This window comes from Myotis daubentonii, chromosome 15 (genome assembly GCF_963259705.1).
Source record: "Myotis daubentonii chromosome 15, mMyoDau2.1, whole genome shotgun sequence".
NCBI classification, from domain to species: Eukaryota; Metazoa; Chordata; class Mammalia; order Chiroptera; family Vespertilionidae; genus Myotis; species Myotis daubentonii.
This window is the reverse complement of record NC_081854.1, coordinates 1,911,643-1,937,401: the sequence shown is the minus strand read 5'-3', so window position 1 is coordinate 1,937,401 and position 25,759 is coordinate 1,911,643. Positions and strand designations below refer to the sequence as shown.

Genomic DNA, 25,759 nt, shown 5'->3' with positions numbered 1-25,759 from the left:
CAAAAGTGTCCCAATAATTGAAGATCCTGGCACATTACCAGAGTCCACTCACTCATGAACAGTGTGTCCAATGCATCGTCCTTTGAGGATGGTTACATGGCCCGGACACTTAGGAAAATTGCCCAACAGTGGTAGTCAGAGGAGAAATTGAATTCAGCCCTCATGTGATGTTGCTGCCCACCTCCCAGCATTGAGAATGACAGAGTCAGACAAAACCAATTGTTCACAAGAATGTGGACACATTCTGTCTCATATATTCCTGGTGGGAAAGTAAGTTGTTCCAAACCTGGTGGAAAATGCATTGGCTGCACTCCCTGCACCTGGAGACAGAGAGCAGGATGGGGTGTCGGGGAGTCAGAGGCTGAGCGTCACCGACAGGATGACAGGAGATCACACATGGGACAAGGGAGAGAGTGAAAGGCTCAGAAGGACAGATGGACCGAACGGAGAGACGCCTGTTGGCAAAAGCGTGGAGAAAAGACAACCCCTACCCATGTTGGTGAGAATTTACTTGTTCTCCAGAAAGGGATTTTCAGCCCTTGTGTACCTCAAACCACCCAACTTACATGATGGCTCCCTTTCACTGGTTGGGCACTCCTACCGTGTCCCCTAATGCTTCCCAATGCGGTGCCACACATGGGCTGTCACAGCCTGGAAAGTTATTCAAGATGCCAACTCTCCCACCTCCCCTTTGAAAGAAATAATAAAAGGAGAGGATTTAATGAGGTTACAGGGATCTCACATATATTGGAATTTAGGGTGAGTCACTCTGCCCCATGGGACACCTGAGCAGAGAGGGGTGAGATAAGGGAAGCAATTCCATTGGAGGGTCAGGAAATCAGGATGAAGCAGTTGATGTAGAAACACAAAGGTGGGAATGGCACCTATGTGTTTCTTCTCAAGGGACACCGAGGGGTACCTGTTGGCAACTCTCCCTGGACAGGAGTGAAGGGACCACAGGCCTCCAATTCAATCAGTGACTCCACATTCCCCCTGGGTAGAAGGAAGGGAACATTTTCCCGATGCATTATGACCTTTTATTGCTTCACAGAATGTGTTTCTCACTCTAGTGCACAGTGTAGGAGTTTTATAGAGAAAGTGGTTGACTCCATCAAGTCCCCAAACAAATATTGACAAGAAACCATAACTCGTTTTCCCATCTGCGACTGGAATTCCTGACCAACACAGTGTAGGGAGGGCAGGATGGAGGCAGTTCCTCAGAACGGTGGCTGATTTCTTCTCGAGTCTGAGGAGACTAAATGCCAAGGCAGGTCAGGCAGCCGCAGGACGGACTGAGAAAGACTTACATCCCCCAGATTACAACTGACTTCCCTGCCTTCCTTCTTCGCCCAAGATTGGTCCGTGACGTGCAGGTGGCTGTTTTTGTTTGTTACAGTCGTGAACAACGTCATGGTTTCTGCGTTCATATCCTTTATGTCGAGCCTGAGAAAATACCGAAGGAGAATTCTGTTAATCTTCTGTGCTCTAGTTGGGCTTTGTGGCCTCCAGGACCCTTTTCCCCATACGTCATTCTTTGGACATTCTTGGGCGTCTTCGATGTGGACGCTGAGGGAAAAGCAGACTGTTTTCTAGACTAAATACTATCATTCTGTCAGAGTGGTCTCCATTAAGCATTGGATCACAAGGCAAGAATTCCATTGGCAGAAGAGTTTAAATTAATACTGGCCACTGACACTGTGGAACTCAATAATCAATACTTCCCATGCATGTAGCATTACATGGTCACCACAAATGATACCATCAATAATTTATTGATTATGACATGGAGGGTCATAGTTTTTTAATTAAAATATGATTACATGCATAGGGGAAATAATCAGTAAGATCGTTAATAACTATGGTGATGCCAGGTGGGGACCAGACTTTTCAGGGGGATCACTTGGTGATTTATACAAATGTCTAACCACTCTGATGTATGCCGGAAACCCATATAATCTTTAACTGTAATTGAAAAATAAAAATAAAAATAAAAACTATGTACGTTTACATGATTAGAGAATGGAGGAGCACCTACTCCAGCGCCATGGTCATACCATTTGATTCAATTTCTTTGAAGGGAGGAGGGAGATTGGGAGACACATTCCTTTCCTTGTGTCCGCTCTGTATGTAAACATCCCAATTAGCAGGTAAGTACTGACAACCTATAATACTTGAAACAAGGTTCATTTCTTTCATTCATTGTTTAAAAGTTAAATTTAGCCAAAACCGGTTTGGCTCGGTGGATAGAGCGTCGGCTTGCGGAATGAAGGGTCCCAGGTTCGATTCCGGTCAAGGGCATGTGCCTGGGTTGCGGGCACATCCCCAGTGGGGGATGTGCAGGAGGCAGCTGATCGATGTTTCTCTGTCATCGATGTTTCTAACTTTCTATCTCTCTCCCTTCCTCTCTGTGAAAAATCAATAAAATATATTAAAAAAAAAAAGTTAAATTTATTGGAGTGACATCCTATATAATAAAAGCCCAGAAACCAAATGGTGGAACAACCGGTCGACCAGTCACTATGACGTACACTGACCACCAGGGGGCAGATGCTGAACGCAGGAACTTTTCCCCTGGTGGTCAGTGTGCTACCACAATGGGAGCACAGCTCAGCTGGCGGGTCCACAGCTGATCAGCTGACCAGGATGAGTGGTGCCCCCATAGCAGGCTGATCCCCACAGGCTACACCCCCACCAGTGCATGAATCCCGTGCACTGGGCCTCTAGTTGGTTACTACGATCACATGGGTTTCAAGTGTACATTTCTATGATCCATGAGCTGTATGTTGCATTGTGTACCCACCACCCAAAGTCAGATCATCTTCCAAAACCATATATTTCACAACTTTTACCCTTTACAATCCCCACCCCCTTCCCTCTGATAACCAAAATACTGTTACTCAACATCCCTGATCATGAAGACAATGCAAATAAAGTAAAAACCACAGCAAGTCATCACCTCACACCTGTCAGAGGGCTAGCCTCAATAAATATCCAAACAACAAGTGCTGGTGAGGATGTGGAGAAAAGGCAACCCTTGTGCACTGTTGGTGGGAGTGCAAGTTGGTGTAGCCACTATGGAACACAGTTCGGAAGTTCCTTGAAACGTTAAAAATAGAACTACCATATGACCCAGCAAGTCCACTTCTATACTTGAAAAACTTAAATTATATCTTGAAGAGCTATCTACACCCTCATGTTCATTGCAGCATTATTTACAATTGCCAAGACATGGAAAAGGCCTAAGGAGTGAGGACTATAGGGGACTCGACAATACGTATTGTAGACTTGAGATTTGCTAAGAGAACCCCTCACCCTTTGAATCAGCATGGATGGACCTGGAGAGAATTATGCTAAATGAAATAAGCCAGGCAGAGAAACACAATCCCATATGATGTCACATATGTGGACTCTAATGAACTGAATAAAATGACAAAATACAAACAGAGGCATGGATACATGTAACAGGCTGACAGGTCTCAGAGGGGAAGGAAGAGGGAGGACTGGAGAAAGAAGGTGAAGAGATTAGCCAAAGGATATATACGCATCATAGCCCATGGTCATAGACAACAGTGTGATGATGGCCAGAGGGGATGGGGGCTGCAGGCTGGAAGGAGGTGGGTAAAGATAGGGAAAATGGGGACATCTGTAATAGTGTCAATAATAATAATGAAGTAAAAAACATTGCCAAGAGTAGACCTTAAAAGTTCTCACACCCACACCAGTGGTGACTATAAGTGATGAGATGGCTATGTTAACTACCCGTATCGTGGTCATCAATTCCCAATACGTACATATGTGAACTCATTACACAATGTTACATGTGATGACACCCCAGTAAATCTGCGGGGGGCGGGCAGGTGTAATAATATGGAACCAACAAAAACACAAACCAAAGAAAAAAGGCAAGTAGGAAGAGCATGCGAGATATTGTCGGAAGTGTGTAAACGTGTGGACACAATGTTTATAGAAATGGTGGTTGGCAACCTCCAAGATGGTTTTCAATGGTCTTCACGCCCTTGAGTGGAGGAGGCACCTGTGATTGGCTCTGAACCAATAGGCAAAAATAAGGCGATGCCATTCCCTTAATGTAAGGGTAGGTAAGAGTTACTCTTGCCCGGCTAACAAACTCTACTGCCTTGTGGAATTTTAAATTGTTCTTTCTCAATTCTTACTAAAGGATATTGATTTGAGAGAGAGGAAGGAAGGGAGGGAGAGAGGGAGAGAGAGAGAGAGAGAAACATTGATCTCCTATAGGAGAAATTTTGCCTCCTATAGGTGCCCGGACCAGAGACTGAACCCATAATCTAGGCATGTGCCCTGAGTGCAGATCAAACCCATAACCTTTTCATGTACGGGATGATGTTCCAGCCAACTGAGTCACCTGTCAGGGTCCAAAGGTTACTTTTTACTCACATTGACTGGGTTGTAGCTCTAAGGATTCTACATATATATTTTTAAATATATTTTTGTTGATTTCAGAGAGAAAGGGGGAAGAGAGTGATAGAAACATCAACGATGAGAGAGAATCATTGATCACCTGCCTCCTGCACTCCCCCTCCTGAGGATGGAGCTCGCAACCCAGGCATGCGCCCTTGACCGGAAATCGAACCTGGGACCTTCAGGTCGCAGGCCAATGCTCTATCCACTGAGCCAAACCAGCTAGGGCTACATATATTTTCAATATCCCAACAGAGAAGACCATTCTGCTCATTTTCTAGGTATCTGATGCTGGCCACAGCATCTGCCATCACCTGTACTCCCTGGACCATCTCATCACAGAATTGTCCCCGTCGCCAAGGAGGACGGAGCCCCACTCACCCGACTGTCTGGAGGACACAATCTGGGTGTCCCAAGCCCTCCAGAAGTTGCACAATTCCTTCGTTGCCCAACTTATTTCCAAGCAGATTGATTTTTTTCAGAGTTTTGCTGCTGATAAGGACGGAGGCGAGGGATGCGCAGCAGGCACTGGTTAACATGCACTCTTCCAGCCTGTGAGGAGAGATGCACACGGGAGTTGGACCCAGGCCTTCGGGAGCCGAGGTGGGCCGAGCACACGGGTATGGACTAGTGCCCTGAACAACTCCCTCCCAAGTTGTGCACTAGAGAATGTGCCCATCGAGCGTCATTCCGAACACCAGGCCAATACAACTGAGTTTCCACTTCCCATTTCCAGTTGTATTTATCCCCTCAGCCCTTCCAAAGTCTACACAGGAGCTCCCGCCCCACCCAGGGACCTACCCGATGTTCTCCAACTTGCAGTTGGGGTGTTTCATAGCACCACACAGCAGCTCCATTCCCGCATCCCCGACGTTATTGCTCCCAAGCTCCAGGCTCTTCAGGTTGGGGTTATTTTGCAGAGCACAGACCATGTATTCACAGGCCTTAGCCGTGAAAAAGCAGCCAGATATCCTGCAGAGAGAGAGAGGTGAACTGGAATCATGACTGCCCGTCTCAAAGGTTCTCAGAGCATGAAGTGGTGAGTCCTTGAACCTCCCTCATGATGTCCATGAAGAAGGGACTCCCTAGAGACAACAGTAACCTATAACCTATCCTAAGCATCCCGAAGCAGCTGTTAGAAAGACTATATGCACCTCTATGTTCACAGCAGCATTATGTACCATAGCCAAGATCTGGAAACTAGCCCTAGCACCCCTCAGTAGAGGAGTGGATAAAAAAGTTGTGGCACATTAACTCCTACCATTTGCAACAGCATGGATGGACCTGGAGAGCATTATGCTAAGCGAAATAAGTTAGTTGGAGAAAGATAAATATCACGTGATCTCACTCATTTGTGAAATATAACGAACAACATAAACTGTTGAACAGATACAGATCCAAAGACAGAGAAGCATCGACCAGACCATCAAACCTGAGGGAAGGCAGGGGAGGGGGGGGGGAGGGGGAGTAGACCAACCACAGGACTTGTATGCATGCATATAAGAATAACCAATGGACACAGACACTAGGGGTTGAGGGCATGAGCGGGGGGGGGCGGAGAGCAATGGGGAGAATAAGGACACATATGTAATACCTTAATCAATCAATCAATCAATCAATCAATCAATAAGTAAGTTGTGGCACATTTACACAATGGAATTCCACGTGGCAGTAAAAAGGAAGGGAATTTTACCTTTTGCAACAGCATGGAGGGACCTGGAGATTAGGATGCCAAATGAAATAAGCCAGTCAGAGAAAGACAAGTACCACATGGTCTCACTTACATGTGGAATCGAATGAACAAAATTGACGAACAAAATAGAAGCAGAGCCATGGATGTGGGGAACATACTGACAAATGTCAAAGTGGAGGGGGAAGAGGGATCCATAAAAGAAGGTGAATGGCTTAGCCAAAGAACATATGTGCATCACCCATAGACACAGGCACGCATGTGGTGATGGCCAGAGGGAAGGGGTGGCAGGGACTGGGTAGATGAGGGCAACGTGGGAAAGTGGGAACATCTGCAATAGTGTGAACAACAAAAATAAAAGTTAGGAAAAGAACAGTCAGGTAATATTCGCAGTTCTAACTGAATACTAACTCAGCTCCTATCATGATTTTATAGCCAGGGAAACAGACAGAACACTGTAAGCATTTTGTATATATTTTTATTGATTTCAGAGAGGAAGGGAGAGGGAGAGAAAGATCGAAACATCAATGATAAGAATCATTGATCGGCTGCCTCCTTCACATCCCCTACTGGGATCAAGCCTATAACCCAAGCACGTGCCCTGACTGGGAATCGAACCATGATCTCCTGGTTCATAGGTTGATGCTCAACCACTGAGCGACACCAGCTGGGCTGTAACAATTTTTGTCTGAAGACTCAGATACCAACATTTTTTTTAATTACAGTGGACATTCAATCATCTGTATCCATTTCCAGCGTACAGCATAGTTGCTAAACAATTATGTGATTAATGAAGTGATCAGATACCATTTCTAATCTGTGTTTTTGTGATGCTAGACTTGAGCTCCAAGGAGTTGTTCTCGGCAAGCTCTTTTGATGCTCATTATTCTACCTTCCCTACTCATGTCCAAAACCAACATCATTGCCTGGCTGCTGTTGGCCCATTGGTCAGAGCCTCAGCCCATGCAGCGAAGGGTTGAGGGTTCCATTCCCAGTCAAGGGCATGTACCTGAGCTGCAGGTTCTATGCCTGGCATGTGCTGGAGACAACCAATCAATGTGTCTCTCTCACATCAATCTCTCTCTGTCTCTTTCTCTCTCCCCTGCCCTCCTTGCCTCTCTTCCACTCTGTAAATAGTAACGGGGGAAAAAAATCCTCAGGTGAGGTGTCACAACAGTAAAACAAGGCAACTCCCATCCCCAAACCCTTTTGCAGAAACCACACAGCTGTCCAAGGAAGACCACGGCCGTGGCAAGACTCACTCCAGCTCTTGAACCGAACAGGTTGGGAACACCAGGGACATCATCAGCACCAGCACTCCATTATCTCGTATGTTATTCACGCTCACATCCAGGTGCTTCAGAGTTTCAGTGAGGACGAGACTTCTCGAGATTAAGCTTAAGGAACGTAATGTGAGACAACAGAAGAGCAACCTGTGGGGAATCAGAAAAGGAAAAAGGAGGAGGAGGAGGAGAAGGAGGAGGAGGAGGAAGAGGAGGAGGATGAGGAGGAGGAGAAGGAGAAGGAGGAGAAAAGGAGGAGGAGGAAGAGGAGGAGGAGGAGGAAGAGGAGGAGGAGAAGAAGATTCTGAGTCAATAACACAGTTTAACCACCTAAGATATTCTATAATTAATGGTGGTAATGGTTCCAGGACTCTGAGCGTACGGAAAGACCATTAGAATATATACCTTATCATTATTGTTTGTTAATCCTCACCTGAGAATATTTTTTTCATTGATTTTTTTCTTTTTTTCCTTTTTTTTTTTTTTTAGCGTTTAAAGCAGGGGTGGGCAAACTTTTTGACTCGAGGGCCACAATGGGTTCTTAAACTGAACCGGAGGGCCGGAACAAAAGCATGGATGGAGTGTTTGTGTGAACTAATATGAATTCAAAGTAAACATCATTACATAAAAGGGTACGGTCTTTTTTTTTTTTTTTTTAGTTTTATTCATTTCAAACGGGCCGGATCTGGCCCGCGGGCCGTAGTTTGCCCACGGCTGATTTAAAGTATTACAAGTAATAGTACATATGTCTTCTTTTCCCCCCATTGACCTCCCCCCCCCGGCCTCCCCAACCCCTAGCAAATGCCCCCCCTCCCCCCAGTGTCTGTGTCCATTAATTATGCTCATATGCATGCATACAAGTCCTTCGATTTTTTTTTTTTAAGAGAGACACTGGAAGGGAGAGGGAGGGACAGAGAGAAGCATAGATTGGTTGCCTTCTGCATGCATTCCTACTGGGGCCTGGAATCAAACCTGTAACTCAAGTAGGTGCCCTTGACTGGGATTTGAATCCAAGACCCTTCCATGCCCAGGCCAGTGCTCTAACCACTGGTACACGCCAGCCAGGGCTGAATGTCAACTGTAAATGGGTGCAAATTATGGTATGTGAATCAAATCTCAAATCTGTCTGAAAAAATCAAACAGGAAACAAATCATAAAGATGGCATCCTGAGGTGACATTACACCTATTGGGAGTGTCAGTACTGAGCCAATAACTTCTGACCCTTTTTTGAACAGAAGTAAACTAAGTAATACTGGCAATTTCTTACTAGGTTCCTCGGGGACCAGAGAGATCCCAGCATAACGAGGCTTTGAAGGCAATTGTATATATATTTTGAGACTTGGAGTTAGAGAGAAGAGCATGTATTATCCTCTCTCCTTAAATCACTGAGCAAGACCATTAAGTCTAAATTACAGAGCTAGGGACTAGAGCCTTAGGGTCTCACACGTGGAGAGATAATCAGCTTGATTACAAGCTTGAATGCCTTTATGAAATGTTTATCATTTTTTAAAAATGCACCTGAGGGTATGGTTTTAGAGAGAGAGAGAGAAAGAGAAAGAGAGAGAGAGAGAGAGAAGAGAGAAACATCAACATGAGACAGATACTTCCATCATTTGTCACTTATAAGCATACTGACCAGGGATGGAGTCCCTTCCAATCTAGTTATGACCCAGCATCTAGTTATGACCCAGCTTGGGAATCGAACCTGCAACCTTTTGTGATACAGGACAATGCTCCAACCAATGGAGTCACCCGGCAGCCAGAGCATAGGTTTATAATTTTTAAGTGACAAAGATGAGGGAAAAATTATACAGTTTTGAACAGATGGAATTAATAGAACATTTGGAAACGTTTGACCTGAAAAATGAGACAACAATAGAATACCATGTAATACTACCAGAGTATTACAATCAACCACATGAATGCTTCTACAGGACAATACATGAACAATAATGACTATAAAGAGTTGTTTTAGTTCCGGGTGTTGTGTGTTGAAATCCTCTGATACTGAAAAAACAAACAAACCCCCACACACACAACCCCCCCCCCCCCACACACACAGCACAACACAACAACAAAAACAACAGCCCACCAATACACCTACTATGCACTGCCCGGGTAGCTCAAGTAGTTGGAACATCATCCCTATACACCAAGGTTGAGGGTTTGACTCCTGATCAGGGCAAACACAAGAATAAAAAAAATGAATACATAAATATGTGGAACAACAAATCCATGTTTCTCTCTCTCTCAAAATCAATCAATAAAAAGAAATAAAGAAATGTGGACATAGTCCCTTGTCTACCATCTTGAAAGAAGTAAAAACTAGAATAAACAGAAGTCCCTACTTCAAGGCAACCTATCTCCACACCTTCCTCTTCTTGGCATCCTTCCTGGTGCTCTCAGTGACATCACATCCCTTATGACACCCATCACAGCTACTTATCGAGAAAGTAAGGGTAAGTCCTCGCTCTTATCAAGTCAGCTGCCATGGCCCAGATGTGCTTGGAACCTATGCAACCTCGTATTTAACTCTCGCTCCAAAGCCATAGGGTTGGGAGTGAGATGACTCCATTCTCCTGATGGTGAAAGGCAAGTTAAGAAAAGCTACGTAGACTGTGGCCAACACAATAAGTTGCCCAGTGGGACTAACAACTCAGGTCTGCCTGACTCCAAACACCATGCTTTCAGCCACTTTACTTCCCCTCATTGTATGTGTGCGTGTGTTTTTATTAATTTATTGCTAATCCTCACCTGAGGATGTTTTTTCATTGATTTTTAGAAGTGGAAAGGAGGGAAAGGAAAGGAGGGGGAAGGGGAGAGAGAGGAGCATCAGTGTAAGAGAGGAATGGATTGGTTGCCTCTCCCACCTGCAACCCAGGTAGGTACCCTTGACAGGGAATAGAACCTGAGACCCTCTAACCACTGAGGCATGCCATCCTGGGCTTAATTGGTTTTTAGAGAGAAAGAGAGTAAGGGAGAGTGAGAGAGAGGAAGGCAGAGAGAGGATGGTAGAGAGAGAGAGAGGCAGGAAGAGAGAGAGGAAGGAAAGAGAGAAGGAGAGAAAGGGAGAGAGAGAGAGAGAGAGAGGGAGAGAGAGAGAGAGTGAGAGAAAGAGGAAGAGAGAGAGAGAGAAACCTCAATTTGTTTCACTTATACTTTCATTGGTTGTCTTTTAAAAACTGGGACTCAGTCTCGGATTTCCTTTTTTTCCTGTTTAAAAAATTTTTATTGAGTTTTTTTAGAGAGAGAGGAGAGGAAGGTAGAGGGAGAGAGAGAGAAACATCAATGTGAGAGTGCACCATTGATCAATTGCCTCCTGCACGCCCCCTGCTGGGAATCAAGCCCACTACTTGGGCATGTGCCCTAACTTGGAATCTAAACAGCCACCTTGACCTATGAGGATGATGCTCTATCCAACGGAGCTACTGGGCCAGCCATTGGCACACCCATGATCGTGTTTTGACCACATGCTCAGACATTCATGCTCAGGTCCAAATGCATACGTGGTGGGATTCTATAAGCCGACTTACACCAGCGACTCGAGAACACATTCTGGGTGGAACAGAGCATCACAGAAAATTTGCATCCCATCCCGACTCAGCGCGTTTTTGGACAAGGTCAGTTTCTTCATGTTCTTGCTGCTGAGGAGGAGAGAGGCGAGTTCTTGGTAGGCACTGGCTTCCAAATCACACTTCATTAAGCTGTAGGAGGAAATGCACACGGATGGGGTGAGGCTGCCCAGGTTTCCAAGCCATGTCTCTTTCCAGAGAAACCAGCTCCAGTCAAGAGAGAGGACACCTCCTGAAAATGGGCAACAAACAGATCCTTCCGCTTCTCCATCTTGCCCCACACGAGTTCTCCAAGTTCAAATTCGGGCAAGTTTGGAGATGGAGTAGGCAGTTCTTCCCCCGCTCCCCACCCGCTACATCACCCCTGATATGCATCTTGACTGTGTTTCACAATTCTAACTCAGGTATTGAGACACTCAGAATACCATCACATTTACAGTGACTTCTGATTTCCCCCTGGCATAACCTGTGTTGTGTTGCATAAATGGCTCTTGAGCAACTTTCTGACTTTGTCTAATGTTCTACTCATTGCCCACACGATGCCATCTTCCCTCTCTGCACTCTGACGCTGGTAGGAGAGAAATAAACCATGAGCCCAAAATCTAGGAACGTGGACTCAAGGAGAAGTAACAGGAGGTATTATCCAAAGAGCCCCCCAAGATCACCCAGCTCTTCCCCGCCCCCACTCCTGCCGACACACACAATGTACATTCAGTTGGGTGGCGACCCACCTCAGATGCTGGATGCTGCACATTGGATTGGTCAAGACCTCGTGCAGAAGCGAAAACACCTTCGAAGAGATGGGCATGCAACTCAGGCAAAGGCACGTCAGGTTCCGGTTGTGAACTATTGCCTTGAACATGTCTTCAAACCTGGTGTCGACCGAGAAATAGGTCAACCTACCAAAGAGGAAACAGCAGGAGAGTTCCAGTCAAGGTCCTCGGGCAATGTGCACATCTCTGCGGTTTTCCCTGCCTGCCCTACTTCATTCTAGAATATTTCTGAGGGCGGGCCATTTCTTCCCAGACCATTCAGCATCTTAGATTCCCTGGCAAGTCCATGGACCTCTGCTAATCCCCCAATCAGACTGTTGACTTGGAAATAATCCTCTGGGTCTTTTACCATATGAGCTTCCTACCAATGGTACCCATAAGCGATGCCAATAAACCACACACACCCGTCCTCATGTGAAATTAAACTATGTGTCTATCCCACAAGAGTAAAGGCCATACGTGCTCATGGCTAATGCACCCACAGGATGATGCACATGTTAATAGTTCACAATTTTACTGAAGAAAACACAAGTGTCCCAGAATCTCTAAGCACCTACCCCAAAGCGGAGAACACCCTCCCCTAAGAACAGAACACCCCAAAGAAGGCCAATGCTGTCAGCACTACCTCCAGAATAAATGCAGAAGCTGATCATTTCTCACCATCTCTACCTCTACCGCCCACACGGGCCTCCGTCTTCTCTCCCCCAGATCCTTGCAGGAGCCTTTTACTTGGTGTCTCCCCTTCCACCTTCCCTCCCATGATCTTCAATCTACCCAAAGCCACAGGGATACTGTGAAGTACAAGATCTTGCTCGTCTGCTCAAAGCTTTGAAGTGGTATTTTTAAAAATGGGATTTATTGGGGTGACGTTGGTTCACAATTCCATACAGGTTTTAAGTGTCCAACTAAACAAAACATAATCTGAACACTGCACTGTGCACCCACCACCCCAAGCAAAGTCTCTTTCTGTTCCCAACCTCCCCTTACCCTACTCCACCTACCCTACCTCCCTTACCCTCTGTCTATCACCACATTGTTGCCCATGCCCATGGGCTGTGTATATATGTTTTTGGGGTAATCCCTTCACCTTTTATCCAGTCCCCTGCCCCCTCCCCTCTCACAGCTGTCAGTCTGTTCCATGTATCCATGCCTCTCTTTCTATTTTGTTTGCCAATTTACTTTGTTCATTAGATTCTGGTCTTTCTCTGACTGTTTTTATTTCACTTTTGTTAATTTCCAAATTTATATATCTAAACAACTTATTCAATTCAACACCAGGAAGATAAATAATCCCATTAAAAAATGGGCAAAGACCTAAATAGACACTTCTCCAAAGAGGACATACAAATGGCCAATAGATATATGAAAAGATGCTGAAGGCCATTAATTATCAGAGAGATGCAAATTAATACCACAAGGAGATGCCACCAGAATGGCTATCACCAATAAGTTAACAAATCGTTTTTCACTTAAAGAAAATCCAGCACCTTAAGTGGACAGCCCAGCTCCTCATGATTTGGCACCAATAGGGCTCTGACCTCACTTCCTCCTACTCTCCCTGTACACCACAGTGCCTCTGTCGGCCCATCTTCTCCGCCAGGAATGCTTTCCTACCACGCATGTAGCCAGCTTCTCTACTTCTTTCTGGTACCTAATCAAGCATCAACTCAGTTTCCCCCCAGACCGCCCAAAGAGTGCATCTATACTCTTGTACTATTCTTTTCATAGTGTTGTACACAACCTAGCACATTGCATTTTTAAAAATATATTTTTATTGATCTCAGAGAGGAAGGGAGAGAGAGAGAGAGAGAGAGAGAGAGAGAGAGAGAGAGAGAGAGAGAGAAACATCATTGATGATAGAGAATCACTGATTAGCTGCCTCCTGCACGCCTCCTACTCGGGATGGAGCTCACAACCCAGGCATGTGCCCTTGACCGGAATCAAACCTGGGACCTTTCAGTCCACAGGCCAATGTTCTATCCACTGAGCCAAACCAGCTAGGGCCTAACACATTGCATTTTTATAGGGGAGGGAGGGTGGGTGGGAAGTGATCAACCAAAGAATATATATATATTAGAGGCCCGGTGCACGAAATTGGTGCAGTGGCTGCCTTGGCCCTCACAGCCCCAGCTTCATCTGGAAGGTTGTCTGGAAGGTTGTTCAGCTGTCCAATCTAATTAGCATATTACACTTTTATTATTATTGATATCCCATCGACATAGACAATAGGGTGGTGAGGCCTGGAGCAGAGGGGGCAGGCTAGAAGGGGTCAGTGGAGGGTAAAAGGGACATATGTAATACTTTCAACAATCAAGATTTTTTTTTTAAAAAAGGAATTTTTAAAAAATCCACACCAGTTATTCCTGTTCCCCAAAGGATTGTGATAAAACCTACTTGAGTGTCCGAAGTTGACAGTCGGGATGGCTCAGGGCTTTACACAGAACCCTGTCGGAGGTATCGTCAAGGTCAGTGTTACAGAGTTCCAGTTCCCGGAGGGTGTCCCTGGTGTGGAGTAAACTGCACACATCTCTCCAGTGGACGAGGCTCCTTATTGTTCTACATGGAGGAAGAATGCAATTCTCCAGCGATTTAGAAGACAAGGCATTCACTGAGACATCTGTTGAGAGCCACTGCTAACCAACCCAGACTTGGAGCCAGGCAGGAGGCAATAAAGGGTGGCCACATGCACAACAACAATATCCATGTGGCGAGCTGGCATGGCCATGGCATACTCAGCCCCACGTTGGGCGTCTTATGTGCCGTGCCAGCTCAGCCAGGTTCTGTGAGCCTGAGAGGGGGTGGTGAAGGATGGAGAAAAGATAGACAAGAGAATGAAAGTTGGGTCTGGGTAGGACTCTGTCCTCTCTGATGGAGAGCTAGCGACAGCGCCACGGACTACAAGCCATGTCTTTATTTTATAGTCAGATTCCACGAGGCAAAGCAAGGGAGTGGTCCAGATGTTTACAACATTCTTGTGGGTTGCGATCCTACTCAATTATAAGCACCTGAACTCTATCATGCCCACATCACTCAGGCATGTAGGGCCACGTGTTTGGACCATAGGTTCAAGCTTACAACTATAGCTGTTGGCTACAATTGTGCTGGGAGGGTTCTGCACTCTAAGCTGGGACTGGCACATGGAAATGAGAGGACTGTGCACTCTCATTAGTCCAAGGCTTGAACCTGTCCAAACACTGTAGCTGCTCTCCACACATCCAGACCCACAAAAGGAATGGATAAGTCTGTAGACAGGCAAGGGACAATGTCCTGAGTGCGGCGCTTTTGAGTGTGATGATGTTCACTATTAAGAAACACCAGTGATTGTTTAATGTGTTTTTACTGCTTTGAGAGAGAGGGAGGGAAAGAGAAAAACATTAATTGGCTACCACCTGCATGCCTCCTACTGAAGATCGAGGCCACATCCCAGGCAAGTGCTTGGACCAGGAATCAAACGGCCCCCTCTCCATGCATGGGGCCATACTCCAACCATCTGGCCTGCCCTCTATTTTTTTTTAAAATCTATTTTTATTGATTTCAGAGAGGAAGGGAGAGGGAGAGAGAGAGATAGAAACATCAATGATGAGAGAGAATCACTGATCAGCTGCCTCCCGCATGCCCCACATTAGGGATCATGCTTGCAACCCAGGCATGTTGCAATCGAACCATGACCTCCTGGTTAGTAGATCAATGCTCAACCCTGGCTGGGCACCCACCCTCCTTTATATCCAAGCCACCACCAACCCTCACCTGAATTAATGCAGTAGCCTTCTACCTGGCCTCCTTGCTTCCACCCTTACCCTTACCCCAAAGTCTGTTCTCACCACAGCAACAGTCTCATTCTATTTGTTTTTCACCTTTTCTGGCTAGAGCCAGTTATTACAGTGACCTACAAGGCCCTGTAATATCTGCCCCCATTATCTCTCTAACCTCATTTCCTACTATTCTCCACCCCTCCCCCGACATACACACTTCATTCCACACCAGCCTCCTTACTCTTTTCTGAACACCCTAGGCACACTCCCACATCAGGCCCTTTGTACTTGCTATTTCCTCTGTCTACACACTTTTCCCCACCTTCCTGACTTAGTGCAGGTGTTTGGCCAAGTATTACTTTCCCCCTAACTATCTATAGTAAGCAGAATAATGCCCCATACGCAAAGGTCCACGTCCTTATCCCTGGAACCTATATCGATGATCACACTGGTATTGATGGTGCATTTTTCATAGTCTATGCTATTAGGAACATCCTGAAGAGATAAGGATTATTTCAGTTAATCCACACAGTAGGTCAGAAGAACTGAGGTTAAGCCAGTGGTTATCAACGAGGGGTGATTTGGGATATTTGGTCATGTCCAAAGCCTTTTTTTTTTTTAAATGGTCACAACTAGGGGAGCCAGTTCTACTGGTGTCTCATGGGTAAAAGTCAGAGATACTATGAAACTGCTTACATTGCCCTGGCTGGTTTGGTTCAATGGATAGAGTGTCGACCTGCAGACTGGAGGGTCCCAGGTTCGATTCCAGCCAAGGGCACATGTCTGAGTTGTGGGCTCGATCCTCAGTGGGGGGCCTGCAGGAGGCAGCCGATCAATGATTCTCTCTCATCATTGATGTTTCTATCTTTCTCTCTCCCTTCCTCTCTAAAATCAATAAAATATATTTTTAAAAAGTAACTGCTTACAAGTCACAGGACAGCAAACAATTGATGGCCCCAGATGTCAATGAGGCTGATGTTCAACCCAGAAACCCTCATGTAAACTGCAGCTGAGAGATTATAAAAAGTCACCAGTCGTTAGAGATGACTGTATTACCTTTAGTTTCAGCCCCGGGATGATCAGCAAGCACTAGAATTATGGGCAGGTCTTAGAAATACAGGAAATAACAAAATGAAAGAAGGTGAAGGGATTAGCCAAAGACCCTATAGCAGTGGTCGGCAAACTGCGGTTCACGAGCCACATGGGGCTCTTTGGCCCCTTGAATGTGGCTCTTCCACAAAATACCACGTGTGAATGCGCATGTACAGTGCGATTGAAACTTTGTGGCCCATGAGCAGAAGTCGGTATTTTGTGGAAGAGCCACACTCAAGGGGCCAAAGAGCCGCGTGTGGCTCGCGAGCCACAGTTTGCCGACCACTGCTCTATAGGCATCACCCATAGACAGACAACAGTGTGGTGATGGCCAGAGGGAAGAGGGGGGTCCAAGGTTGGGTAGGGGGGCACAGGGAGGAAATGGGGGCCTCTGTAATCGTATCAACAATAACAACAAAAGGAACAAATTTTAAGACTCACCTAGGAGTTGGTTGCTCATTAGACCTCTTTTCGAAGATGTTTTGAATACTCAACTTAAGTTTCTGTAGACGCTGGCAGTACCCCAGACAGTAGGATGAAACCATCAGATCCCGATGGTCTCTAACATAAATATTCGCTTCTGAAAAGGAGTCCATGATCCGTTTCACATATTCTTCCTCCTGGTTCTCAAAGAGACCATGAAACAAAGGTGTGTGGTGCCCAATGGCTTTCAAATTATCACCAAAACACCTCATTTCCGTGAGGAGGTACTGGCTGACGTAGTCTGTCAGGAGACGGCAGCCGAGGGCCGCCTCGAAAGTTTTCCTCCTCTCCTTGTTAAGAAGACCGAACAAGGAAGCAATGACGGGACTGAAATCGTCGTATAGTTCCCGTTTCCCTTTACACCTCCCCCAGGCCGAGGGGATCCCGTGCTCAGCCAGCGGCAGCATGAACGCGACGGCTGCACAGAACTCCTGGACTTTAGAGTGTATGAACCTGTAACGGCCTTTCAGGTGGCTGCTGGGCCAGAGAATCTCCAGGGTCTGCAACGTGGAGACATCCGCCTGGGTGAACCCCACGCTCCTGAGGTCCTCCTCGGTGAAGTGCAACGTGTTATGGAGCAACCCTTCCAGCGCCAGTGAACAGAGACTTTGCAGGGGGACCACGGGCCGCTGGTCGGCAGCCTGGGCGGTCAGCGTATCCGCCAGAAAATGAGTGTAGATGTCGGTGAGCGTTTGGCACGAGCGTTTCAAATCAGCCCCCTGGTTCATTTGCCGCTGCAGGGCGACGCAAGTGACCCAGCAGAGGATGGGGGCTTGGCACAGGTGCAAGAAGAGCTCATTCCTCTGTACCAGCTGGAAGGCCGCCTCGGCCCTCTGACCGTCCCTGAAGAATAAGGTGAAATACTTGTGCCTCTTTTCACGGGAGAACGACAGAGTCATGAGCATGTCTGTCTTCTTCATGAGCGTCCAGGTGACAGCCTGGCCTTGGGGCCTGGACGTGATGAGGAAGCGACATCCCGGGGCCAGCTTTCTGGTCAGCAAACTGGCCACGAGGACGGGCGTGGACACCTGCTGCCTGCCGTCGGTGCACAGAGCCTGCGGGCTTATGCGGAACGTGAGTTCCATGTCATCCAAGTCCTCAAGGATAAACAGGATCTTCTGGGGCTCGGAGAGGATGTCAGCGACAGGAGCCCGGCCCTCGGGCCAGTCCTTGGAGATCAGCGCCACCAAGCTGCCAGAGGTCATCTGATTGATGTCATGAGAAGAGAGGTGAATCACGTAAGAGAACACATCCGCCCAGATGTTGCCATTGGCCCACTCAAACAGCGCCCCTCTTAGAACCATCGTTTTCCCAGATGCCTCCTGTCCTATCAGAAACACATTCAGGGCCTTGGCAGCCTCCGGACTCACATGACGAAAGACAAAATCAAATTTGTCGACAAGTTCTAGGATCATGTCCTGACAGAATATGTCATGGATGCGGTTATGAAGGCATCTTTCCCCCTGGAGCTTTTCCTTGATGAGCATCTTGTGTGCCTCTTTGTTCCCTGTGTCAGTGAGTACCGGGCAGAGAAATGCAGAACAGAGATGAACGTTCAAGGTACACACACACACATGACCACACAAAAACACCCATTTCACCCAGTATCTCTCCTTCCTAGCATTCATCACAAACACAGTGACAAGATGTTCACTATCAGGAACAAATAAAGAAAAGTGGGACAGCCCTCGCTAGTTTAGGGCTCAGTGGATAGAGCATCGGCCCACAGACTGAAGGGTCCCAGGTTCAGTTCTGGTCAAGGGCACGTGCCTCAGTTTCCAGCTCAATCCCTGGCCACCAACCAATCGATGTGTCTCTTTCACATCAATGTTTCTCTCTCTGTGTCTCCTCCTCCCTTCCACTCTCTAAAAATCAATAGAAAAATATCCTTGGGCGAGGATTAACAAATAAAAAAAGAAAAAGAAGAAATGTGAAGATTCAGATTCCTTCAGGAAGGAAATGTTATGAAAAAGGAAAACAACCCAAGACATGTTTTCCTATGATTTCTCCAGAAATATTCATGCCAGAAGATATGGAAGTAATTTCTATAGTACTACAAAGAGTGACCAAAGAGCAGTATGTCCATACAGATGTCCAACAGACACATGAAAAGATGTTCAGTGTCACTTATCAGAGAAATGTACATCAAAACCACAAAATGCACATCAATATCACCTCATACCGGCCACGATGGCTATCTTCAATAAATCCACAAGCACACATTGGTGAGGAAGTGGACAAATTGGAACCCTCAAGCAGTGTGGATGGGATTGCTAATTAGTGCAGCTACTATGGAAAACAACAGGATGGAGTGTTCTCAAAAAAGTTAATAGAACTACCTTATGACCCAGTCATCTCACATCTGGCCATTTGTCCAAAGAAATCCAAAACACGAATTGAAAACACTGCAATGAACATAGGGGTGGATAGCATGTCCGCAGTACTAAACCCAAACCCCACCCATAAAAAGATTTTGCTTGAATTACAATCCACTTTTTCATTTGAGAGATTTTGTCAACAATTAAGTGTTGAAAGACGCAACAAACGTTACCAATCTCCTATTTTACGTCTCACATCAGAAGGTGTGGTAAACACGGGGACCACATTATTATGCTAAAAAAAAATCAGCAACAATTTAGTAGTGGATGCCCAATAACTTATTTGGGGCTAAGACCAGAGAGGATTTGAAATATTTCTTCCATAAGATGAATTGTAACTGTCTGGAAGGGATCAAGGGATGGTAGTCAACCTGAAGACATATTTGGTCTAGACATGGTGACTCCTTTGCAGCCATGAGTCACCTGATGTTCCCTCTAGATATTTTGAGTCTTTCCAGATGGATGGAGAACATATAAGGAATGGGAAAAAATATGAGAAAAGACCCTGGCATTTAGAGTCAGCTATGTTTGGCTTAGAGTCTCAGCTCTGGGGCACTTTGAACTTGATCCATGATCTTGGTAATTTCTCTTAGCCTCTCATACACTCATTTCTTCCCACTGGGGTATACAATTACATCCACTTAAGAGTTGTTTGGTAATAACTGAGGCAGCCCATGAACATGATATGCTTAGCAGAGTACCTAGTATGTTAATTCTCCATAATCTTTGCACACAGCCCCACAGAGTTCTTTGGCCAAATCTCACAGTTCTATCCCAAAGCATCATGCTTACAATCTCCTCTAAGTACAGACAGCACTGTAAAGGTGGGGGGAGTTGTTTATTTTTTTTAACTTTAGAGGCAGAGGAAGGGAGAAGGAGAGAGATAGAAACATTGATGAGAGAGAAGCATCAACATCAATTGGCTGCTTCCTCTATGCCCCCTGCCTGGGATCAAGCCCACAACCCCGGGCATGTGCCATGACCAGGAATTAAACTATTGACCTCGTGATGCATGGGTCGATGCCCAACCACTGATCCACACCAGCCGGGCTACAGACAGCACTTTCTTTGGGTAGGTCTAACTCTTCAGCCAGCTCCTTTCATTAAGTCAGTCGGCATGAGGGAAGAAAATATGGGTAGAAGCAGAAAGTCATGAGGCAGGACAAGACCCACACCCAAGCCATCACTGGTCCTCTTTGGAGGAATGGAGACATCACTCTATCAAAACGACCAGCCTTCCTAAACACTGCCCCTCCCTCCCCTACCCACGACTCACGGTTCCGCCTAGCGTTGATCTTCTCGCAGAGGTCTTTCCGCGGGATCTTGTGGAAGATGTTGTACATTAAATTCCAGAGGTGCTGGGCCTCGTAAAATGTTGTCAACTGGTTGGCCAGGTCTGGATTTTCTTCACTTAGCTCGAGCCTGGGGATGGGTGGGAGTCCAATCTCCATGCATTCTTGTCCCAGCTGGTTCCTCAGACTGTGACATTCCTTTCTGCTGAGCTTCTCTAAATACCACAGCAGGTCAGAGTCAGAAGAATCGGATTCTTCCATCTTGTGTCTCTAGCAAGAATCTTGAGGATCAAAGAAGATGGGGTCTAGAAAACCAAGAAGGAATCAGAGAATCATTCCACAGGGGCACCCGTTCTTTTGAAGTGGACACAGTAAAAAACAAAAACAAGACAAAAACAGCGCTTGTGGCCTAATAGGAGGTACTTTTTGATAGTCTATTAAACAAGGAGATCTCAAGGCTTTCTTTCTGGGGCAATTGACCTTGGTACACATCTGAGTTAAAGATAAAAGTGGGCCCTAGCTGGTTTGGCTCAGTGGATAGAGCGTCAGTCTGCGGATTGAAGGGTCCCAGGTTCGATTCTGGTCAAGGGCACTTGCCTGAGTTGTGGGCTTGATCCCCAGTGGGGGACGTGCAGGAGGCAGCCAATCAATGATTCTCTCTCATCATTGATGTTTCTGTCTTTCCCTCTCCCTTCCTCTCTGAAACCAATAAAGATGTATTTTTTAAAAGATAAAAATGGGATATCAGTTGTGTTAAAAGGCAACATTCTTATAGCCTCGGCTGGGTGGCTCAGTTGGTTGAAGCATGGTCCTGTACACCAAAAGGTGGTGGGTTTGATTCCTGGCCAAGGGCACCTCCAGGCCCACAGTTTGGGTGCATGCAGGAGGCAACCAATAGATGTGTCTCCTACATTGATGTCTCTCTCTTCTCTCCCCTGCTACCACTCTCTCCTCCCTCCCTCCACTCTCTCTAAAAATCAATGGGGAAAAATATCCTCAGGTGAGGACTAAAAACAACAACCTGTTAAAACTAACGAAGTGGAGACAAGACTCATGGATGCACAGAACAGACTGACCGCTGTCAGAGAGGAGGGTGTTGGGGGCTAGGTGAAAGGTTGAAGGCATTGAACAAAGGGAAAAAGAAGAAAGACTCATGACACAGACAACAGTATGGTGACTGCCAGAGGGAAAGGGGAGGTGGGGGCAGGTAGAAGAGGGTAAAGGAGGATAAATGGCGATGGAAGGAGACTCGACTTGGGGTGGTGAACACACAATACAATCTACAGAGGACGTGTTGTAGAATTGTCCACCTGAAACCTGTACGATTTTTTTAACCAATGTCACCCCGTAAACTCAATAAAAAAAGAAAAACAAACAAACAAGCAAACAAAAAGAATGCAAAGTGGAGAGCAGACTGGAGAATTCTGAGCAGATGAAGTCAGTTAAGCCACACCAGCAAAAGCAAACCTGGCTCATTTCACAAACATGAGCACAAGCTATTTCTCGCAAATGCCTCCGATAACCCTGCAAGGAGCTTCAAGCTGGCTTCCTGAGGACGGCAGGAGGTCATCGCCTTTCACCAAAGCCCCTGTTACCTGGAAACCCCGCTGTAAAAGGCAAGGATTGTGAAGGGTGAACAATTTCCTCGTTCTCACTCCATGATCCCCCCAGAACATCATTGCCTCCAAGCCTCGCCTCTGGGGTGGATTTGAAATCTCCCAGTTTGTGAAATGTTCCCGTAGGCCCCATAAACACTGACTGAATGCTCTTACTAACCTGGTGGTTTAAATTGGGCTGTTTTTGGATTATTAATTTTTTTTGAGAGGCCCAATGCCCAGAAATACCAGACCTGTTAAGCTAGAAACTTTAGAAGTTGGACTCAAACAACACTGTGGTTCTTTTGTGTGTGTTTTTATTACAATTGACATTCGATATTATATTAGTTTCTGGTGTCAAGCATGGTGAGTAGACATTTATATAACTTACAAAGTCATCCCTGAGTAGGTCTACTACCCACCATCCATAGTTGCTGCAATATCATTGGCTACATTCCCTGTGCTGTACTTTACATCCCGTGACTATTATGTAACCACCAATTTGTGCTTCTTAATCCCTTCACCTCTTTGCCCAGCTCCCCGAACCCCCACCCCTCTGGCGACCGTCAGTCTGCCCTCTGTGTCTTTGAGTCTGTTTCTGTTTTGTTAGAATTCCTCCAGGAAACCTCAAGGAACAGCCAAACTCAAGAGCCAGTGCCTTTGAGCCTGAGTGAGCATCCCTGGAGACATGGAACGCCAAACCTGACCATTGAAAACATCCCAGCTCTCTTGAACTGTTCCCACACCAAAGAGGAGGTGGTGGCCAGCTAAGGCCACAAAGATGAGTTTCTGGTTAAGGGAAACAGCACACCTGAATAAAAGGAAGGAAGGAAGGGAGGGAGGAAGGAAGGAAGGAAAGGAGGGAGTCAGGGAGGAAGGGAGAGAGGGAGGGAAGGAGGAAAGAAAGAAAAGAGGGAGGGAGAGAGGGAAGAAGAGGTAGAGAAGAAGCGGAAGAGAGGGAGGGGAGAGGGGGAGGGAGAAAGGGAGAGGGAGAGGGAGAGAGGGAGGAAGGGAGGAAGGGAGGAAGGGAGGAAGGAATAAAACTGGAGAACTTCAACAATATAAAGAAAAGGGTTTTTTTAAGTCAAAAGAAGCAACTGGCAAGGAAGGGAACTCACCAACTCTGACACCACGTCTCGTCTCAGGGGCCAGTTCCTCAGCCACACAAGCCAGGAGGGAGAAGCGAAAAGCTGCGTGCACTCAAAGCTTCCTTTTCCTTTTTTATTGGCTGAGGTGGGTTCTCGATGACCAGGTTCACCGGGGAAGGGAAGCATTGCTTCACCTGGGCTTCGGGGCTCACCTGTCTTTCTCCAGCTTCTTCCTTCTCCTTCCTCTCCTTCCTTCTACTCCCTTCTCCTTCCTCTCCTTCCTTCTACTCCCTTCTCATCCCTTCTTCTTCCTTCTCCTCCCTTCTCATCCCTTCTCCTTCCTTCTCCTTCATTCTTGGGCTCCAATGACTCCACGGTGGTCCACACCCAAGTGGTGATGTCGGAGCTCTTGGGGCACCCAGCTGAGAACCCTCCAACCATTGATTTGGGCTGTGCTGAGGGAAAGAACTTCAGGTAACCATCCATACCGTCAACCACGTAAGAGGAAAACTCTGGTCGGGCTACATCGGGATCTGACAAGGAGCCTGTCAACAGGGGGATGAGGTAAGGATTGGAGTGGATGCCATCAGAAGACACAGGCCTCACACAGGTGATAGGTGTCGTGGAGGCACTCCTCAGCCCCAACCCCACTCACCTGGGACCTTTAAAGATGGCTGGGTAGCTCAGCTGGTTGGAGGAACTCCCCATACACCAAGGTTGCAGGTTCCATCTCTGTTCAGGGCACATACAAGAATCAACCAACAAATGCATTGAGTGGAATAGCGAATCGGTGTTTCTGTCTCTCTCTTCCACTCTCTCTCCCTCAAAAAAAAAAATCAATAAAACATATCCACGGGTGGGCATTTAAAAAAATAGGGGAAAAAACCATAAAACCTCATAATTAATGAAAAATTATGAAAGGCCCAGCTGGTGTGGCTAAGTGGTTGAGCATCAATCCATGAACCAGGAGGTCATGGTTCGATTCCTGGTTAGGGCACATGCCTAGGTTGTGGGCTCGATCCCCAAAATGGGGCATGCAGGAGGCAGCCAATCAATGATTCTCTCTCATCATTGGTATCTCTCTCTCTCTCTCTCTCTCTCTCTCTCTCTCTCCCTCTCTCTCTCTCTCTTGATCTCTGAAATCAATGAAATGATGAAAGAATACCCTTTAAGATACAAGACAGTCATGCCTTCTGTCACTAATCCTACTTCAACGTAATTCTCAAAGTATAGCCAGTTCAGTGAGACGAGACGATGGATCTGAAAGAAAGAAGCAGAATGGATAAACTGTGATATATTTATACATGTTATACTATAAGGCAGGAAAAAAAACAAGTGGTTGCACACACAAATTTAACTCTGCTACATCTCAAAAACAAACAGTAAGTGGGGAAAAAAAAGTCTTAGAAGGGTCTTTTCATTATAAAATTCAAATCAGGGAAAACTAAATATATCTCTTAGGGAAACATTTATCAGTGGGGAAAATATAAAGTCGAGGACGGGGAGGATAATTAACATAAAATTCACTTCATTTGGCAAATATTGAGTGTGGAGAGGGCATGCAGCTGGGGCTGGGTAGGCAGAGCCGGACCTAATAATGTCTATTTCTTCTTAAACTTAAACGTTTTGGGTTGATGTTGGTTAATACGATTATATAGGTTTCAGGTGTACATCGTCTATATTTTGCATTGTGTGCTCACCATCCCAAGTCTTGTCTCCTTCCATCACCATACCTTTGACATGCGCCCTACATGCCTATTTCTTAACCTAGGTTCTGGACCAGAGATCCTGGTGTTCTGACTGTGGCCATTCCCTAAGTTTTCCACTATGTTGTCTTCATTGCTGTATATGCATATTTCACAACCTCAACCCACCCCCTGACTAACGGTCCTTAGTTCACAGTATTCTTGTGAAGAAGGAGCAAAATTATAATGAGAGATGGGGATAGTTCACAGCACATTGAAGTTCTCAGAGCACATCAGAGGTGACTGCGGTGAGTACAGGGAAGGCCAAGGCAGAGTGAAAACCACACCTGAAGGCCCTGGCTGGGTAGCTCAGTTGGTTAGAGAGCCGTCCAGATACACCAAGGTTGTGGGTTCAGTCCCCGGTCAGGACAGATATAAGAATCAACTAAGTGGAGCAACCAATCCATCTCTCTCTCTCTCTCTCTCTCTCTCTCTCTCTCTCTCTCTCTCTCTCACCAAACAATAAATTTAAAAAATTTTTAAAGAAATAAAACCACACCTGAAGCATGTGAAACACATGAGGTGAGTCCTGCTGTACATACTCAGAATCATTGGGTGCCTTTTTCGTGTGACAGAAG

At 46.2% G+C, this 25,759-nt stretch overlaps 2 protein-coding genes across 2 annotated transcripts in view; both read right to left on the bottom strand.

Moving 5' to 3' along the window:
* The window catches only part of LOC132216037 (popy Class I histocompatibility antigen, A-1 alpha chain-like), a 296,300-nt gene that overhangs the window by 29,665 nt on the left and 240,876 nt on the right, over positions 1-25,759 (bottom strand). The window lies entirely within an intron of this gene.
* On the bottom strand, positions 3,523-21,126 carry NLRP11 (NLR family pyrin domain containing 11). Its single transcript, XM_059667181.1, has 9 exons — positions 20,738-21,126; positions 17,042-18,590; positions 14,151-14,312; positions 11,715-11,882; positions 10,945-11,115; positions 7,390-7,560; positions 5,239-5,409; positions 4,819-4,989; positions 3,523-3,604 (listed from the first exon to the last, which is right to left on the bottom strand). The coding sequence occupies exons 1-9, from the start codon at positions 21,012-21,014 to the stop codon at positions 3,523-3,525; spliced, it is 2,922 nt and encodes a 973-aa protein (XP_059523164.1). The 5' UTR covers positions 21,015-21,126.

Bases quoted from the DNA above. Each gene is read 5' to 3' on its own strand.
- NLRP11 (XM_059667181.1), bottom strand. From the start codon at position 21,014: ATGGAAGAATCCGATTCTTCTGACTCTGACCTGCTGTGGTATTTAGAG. The intron at 14,313-17,041 runs GTGAGTCTTAAA...TCCTCCATGTAG, and splicing joins AATGAGCAACCAACTCCTAG to AACAATAAGGAGCCTCGTCC. The intron at 3,605-4,818 runs GTGAGTGGGGCT...ACCTCCTTCCAG, and splicing joins TGTGTCCTCCAGACAGTCGG to CCTGCAGCCCCCATCCCCTC.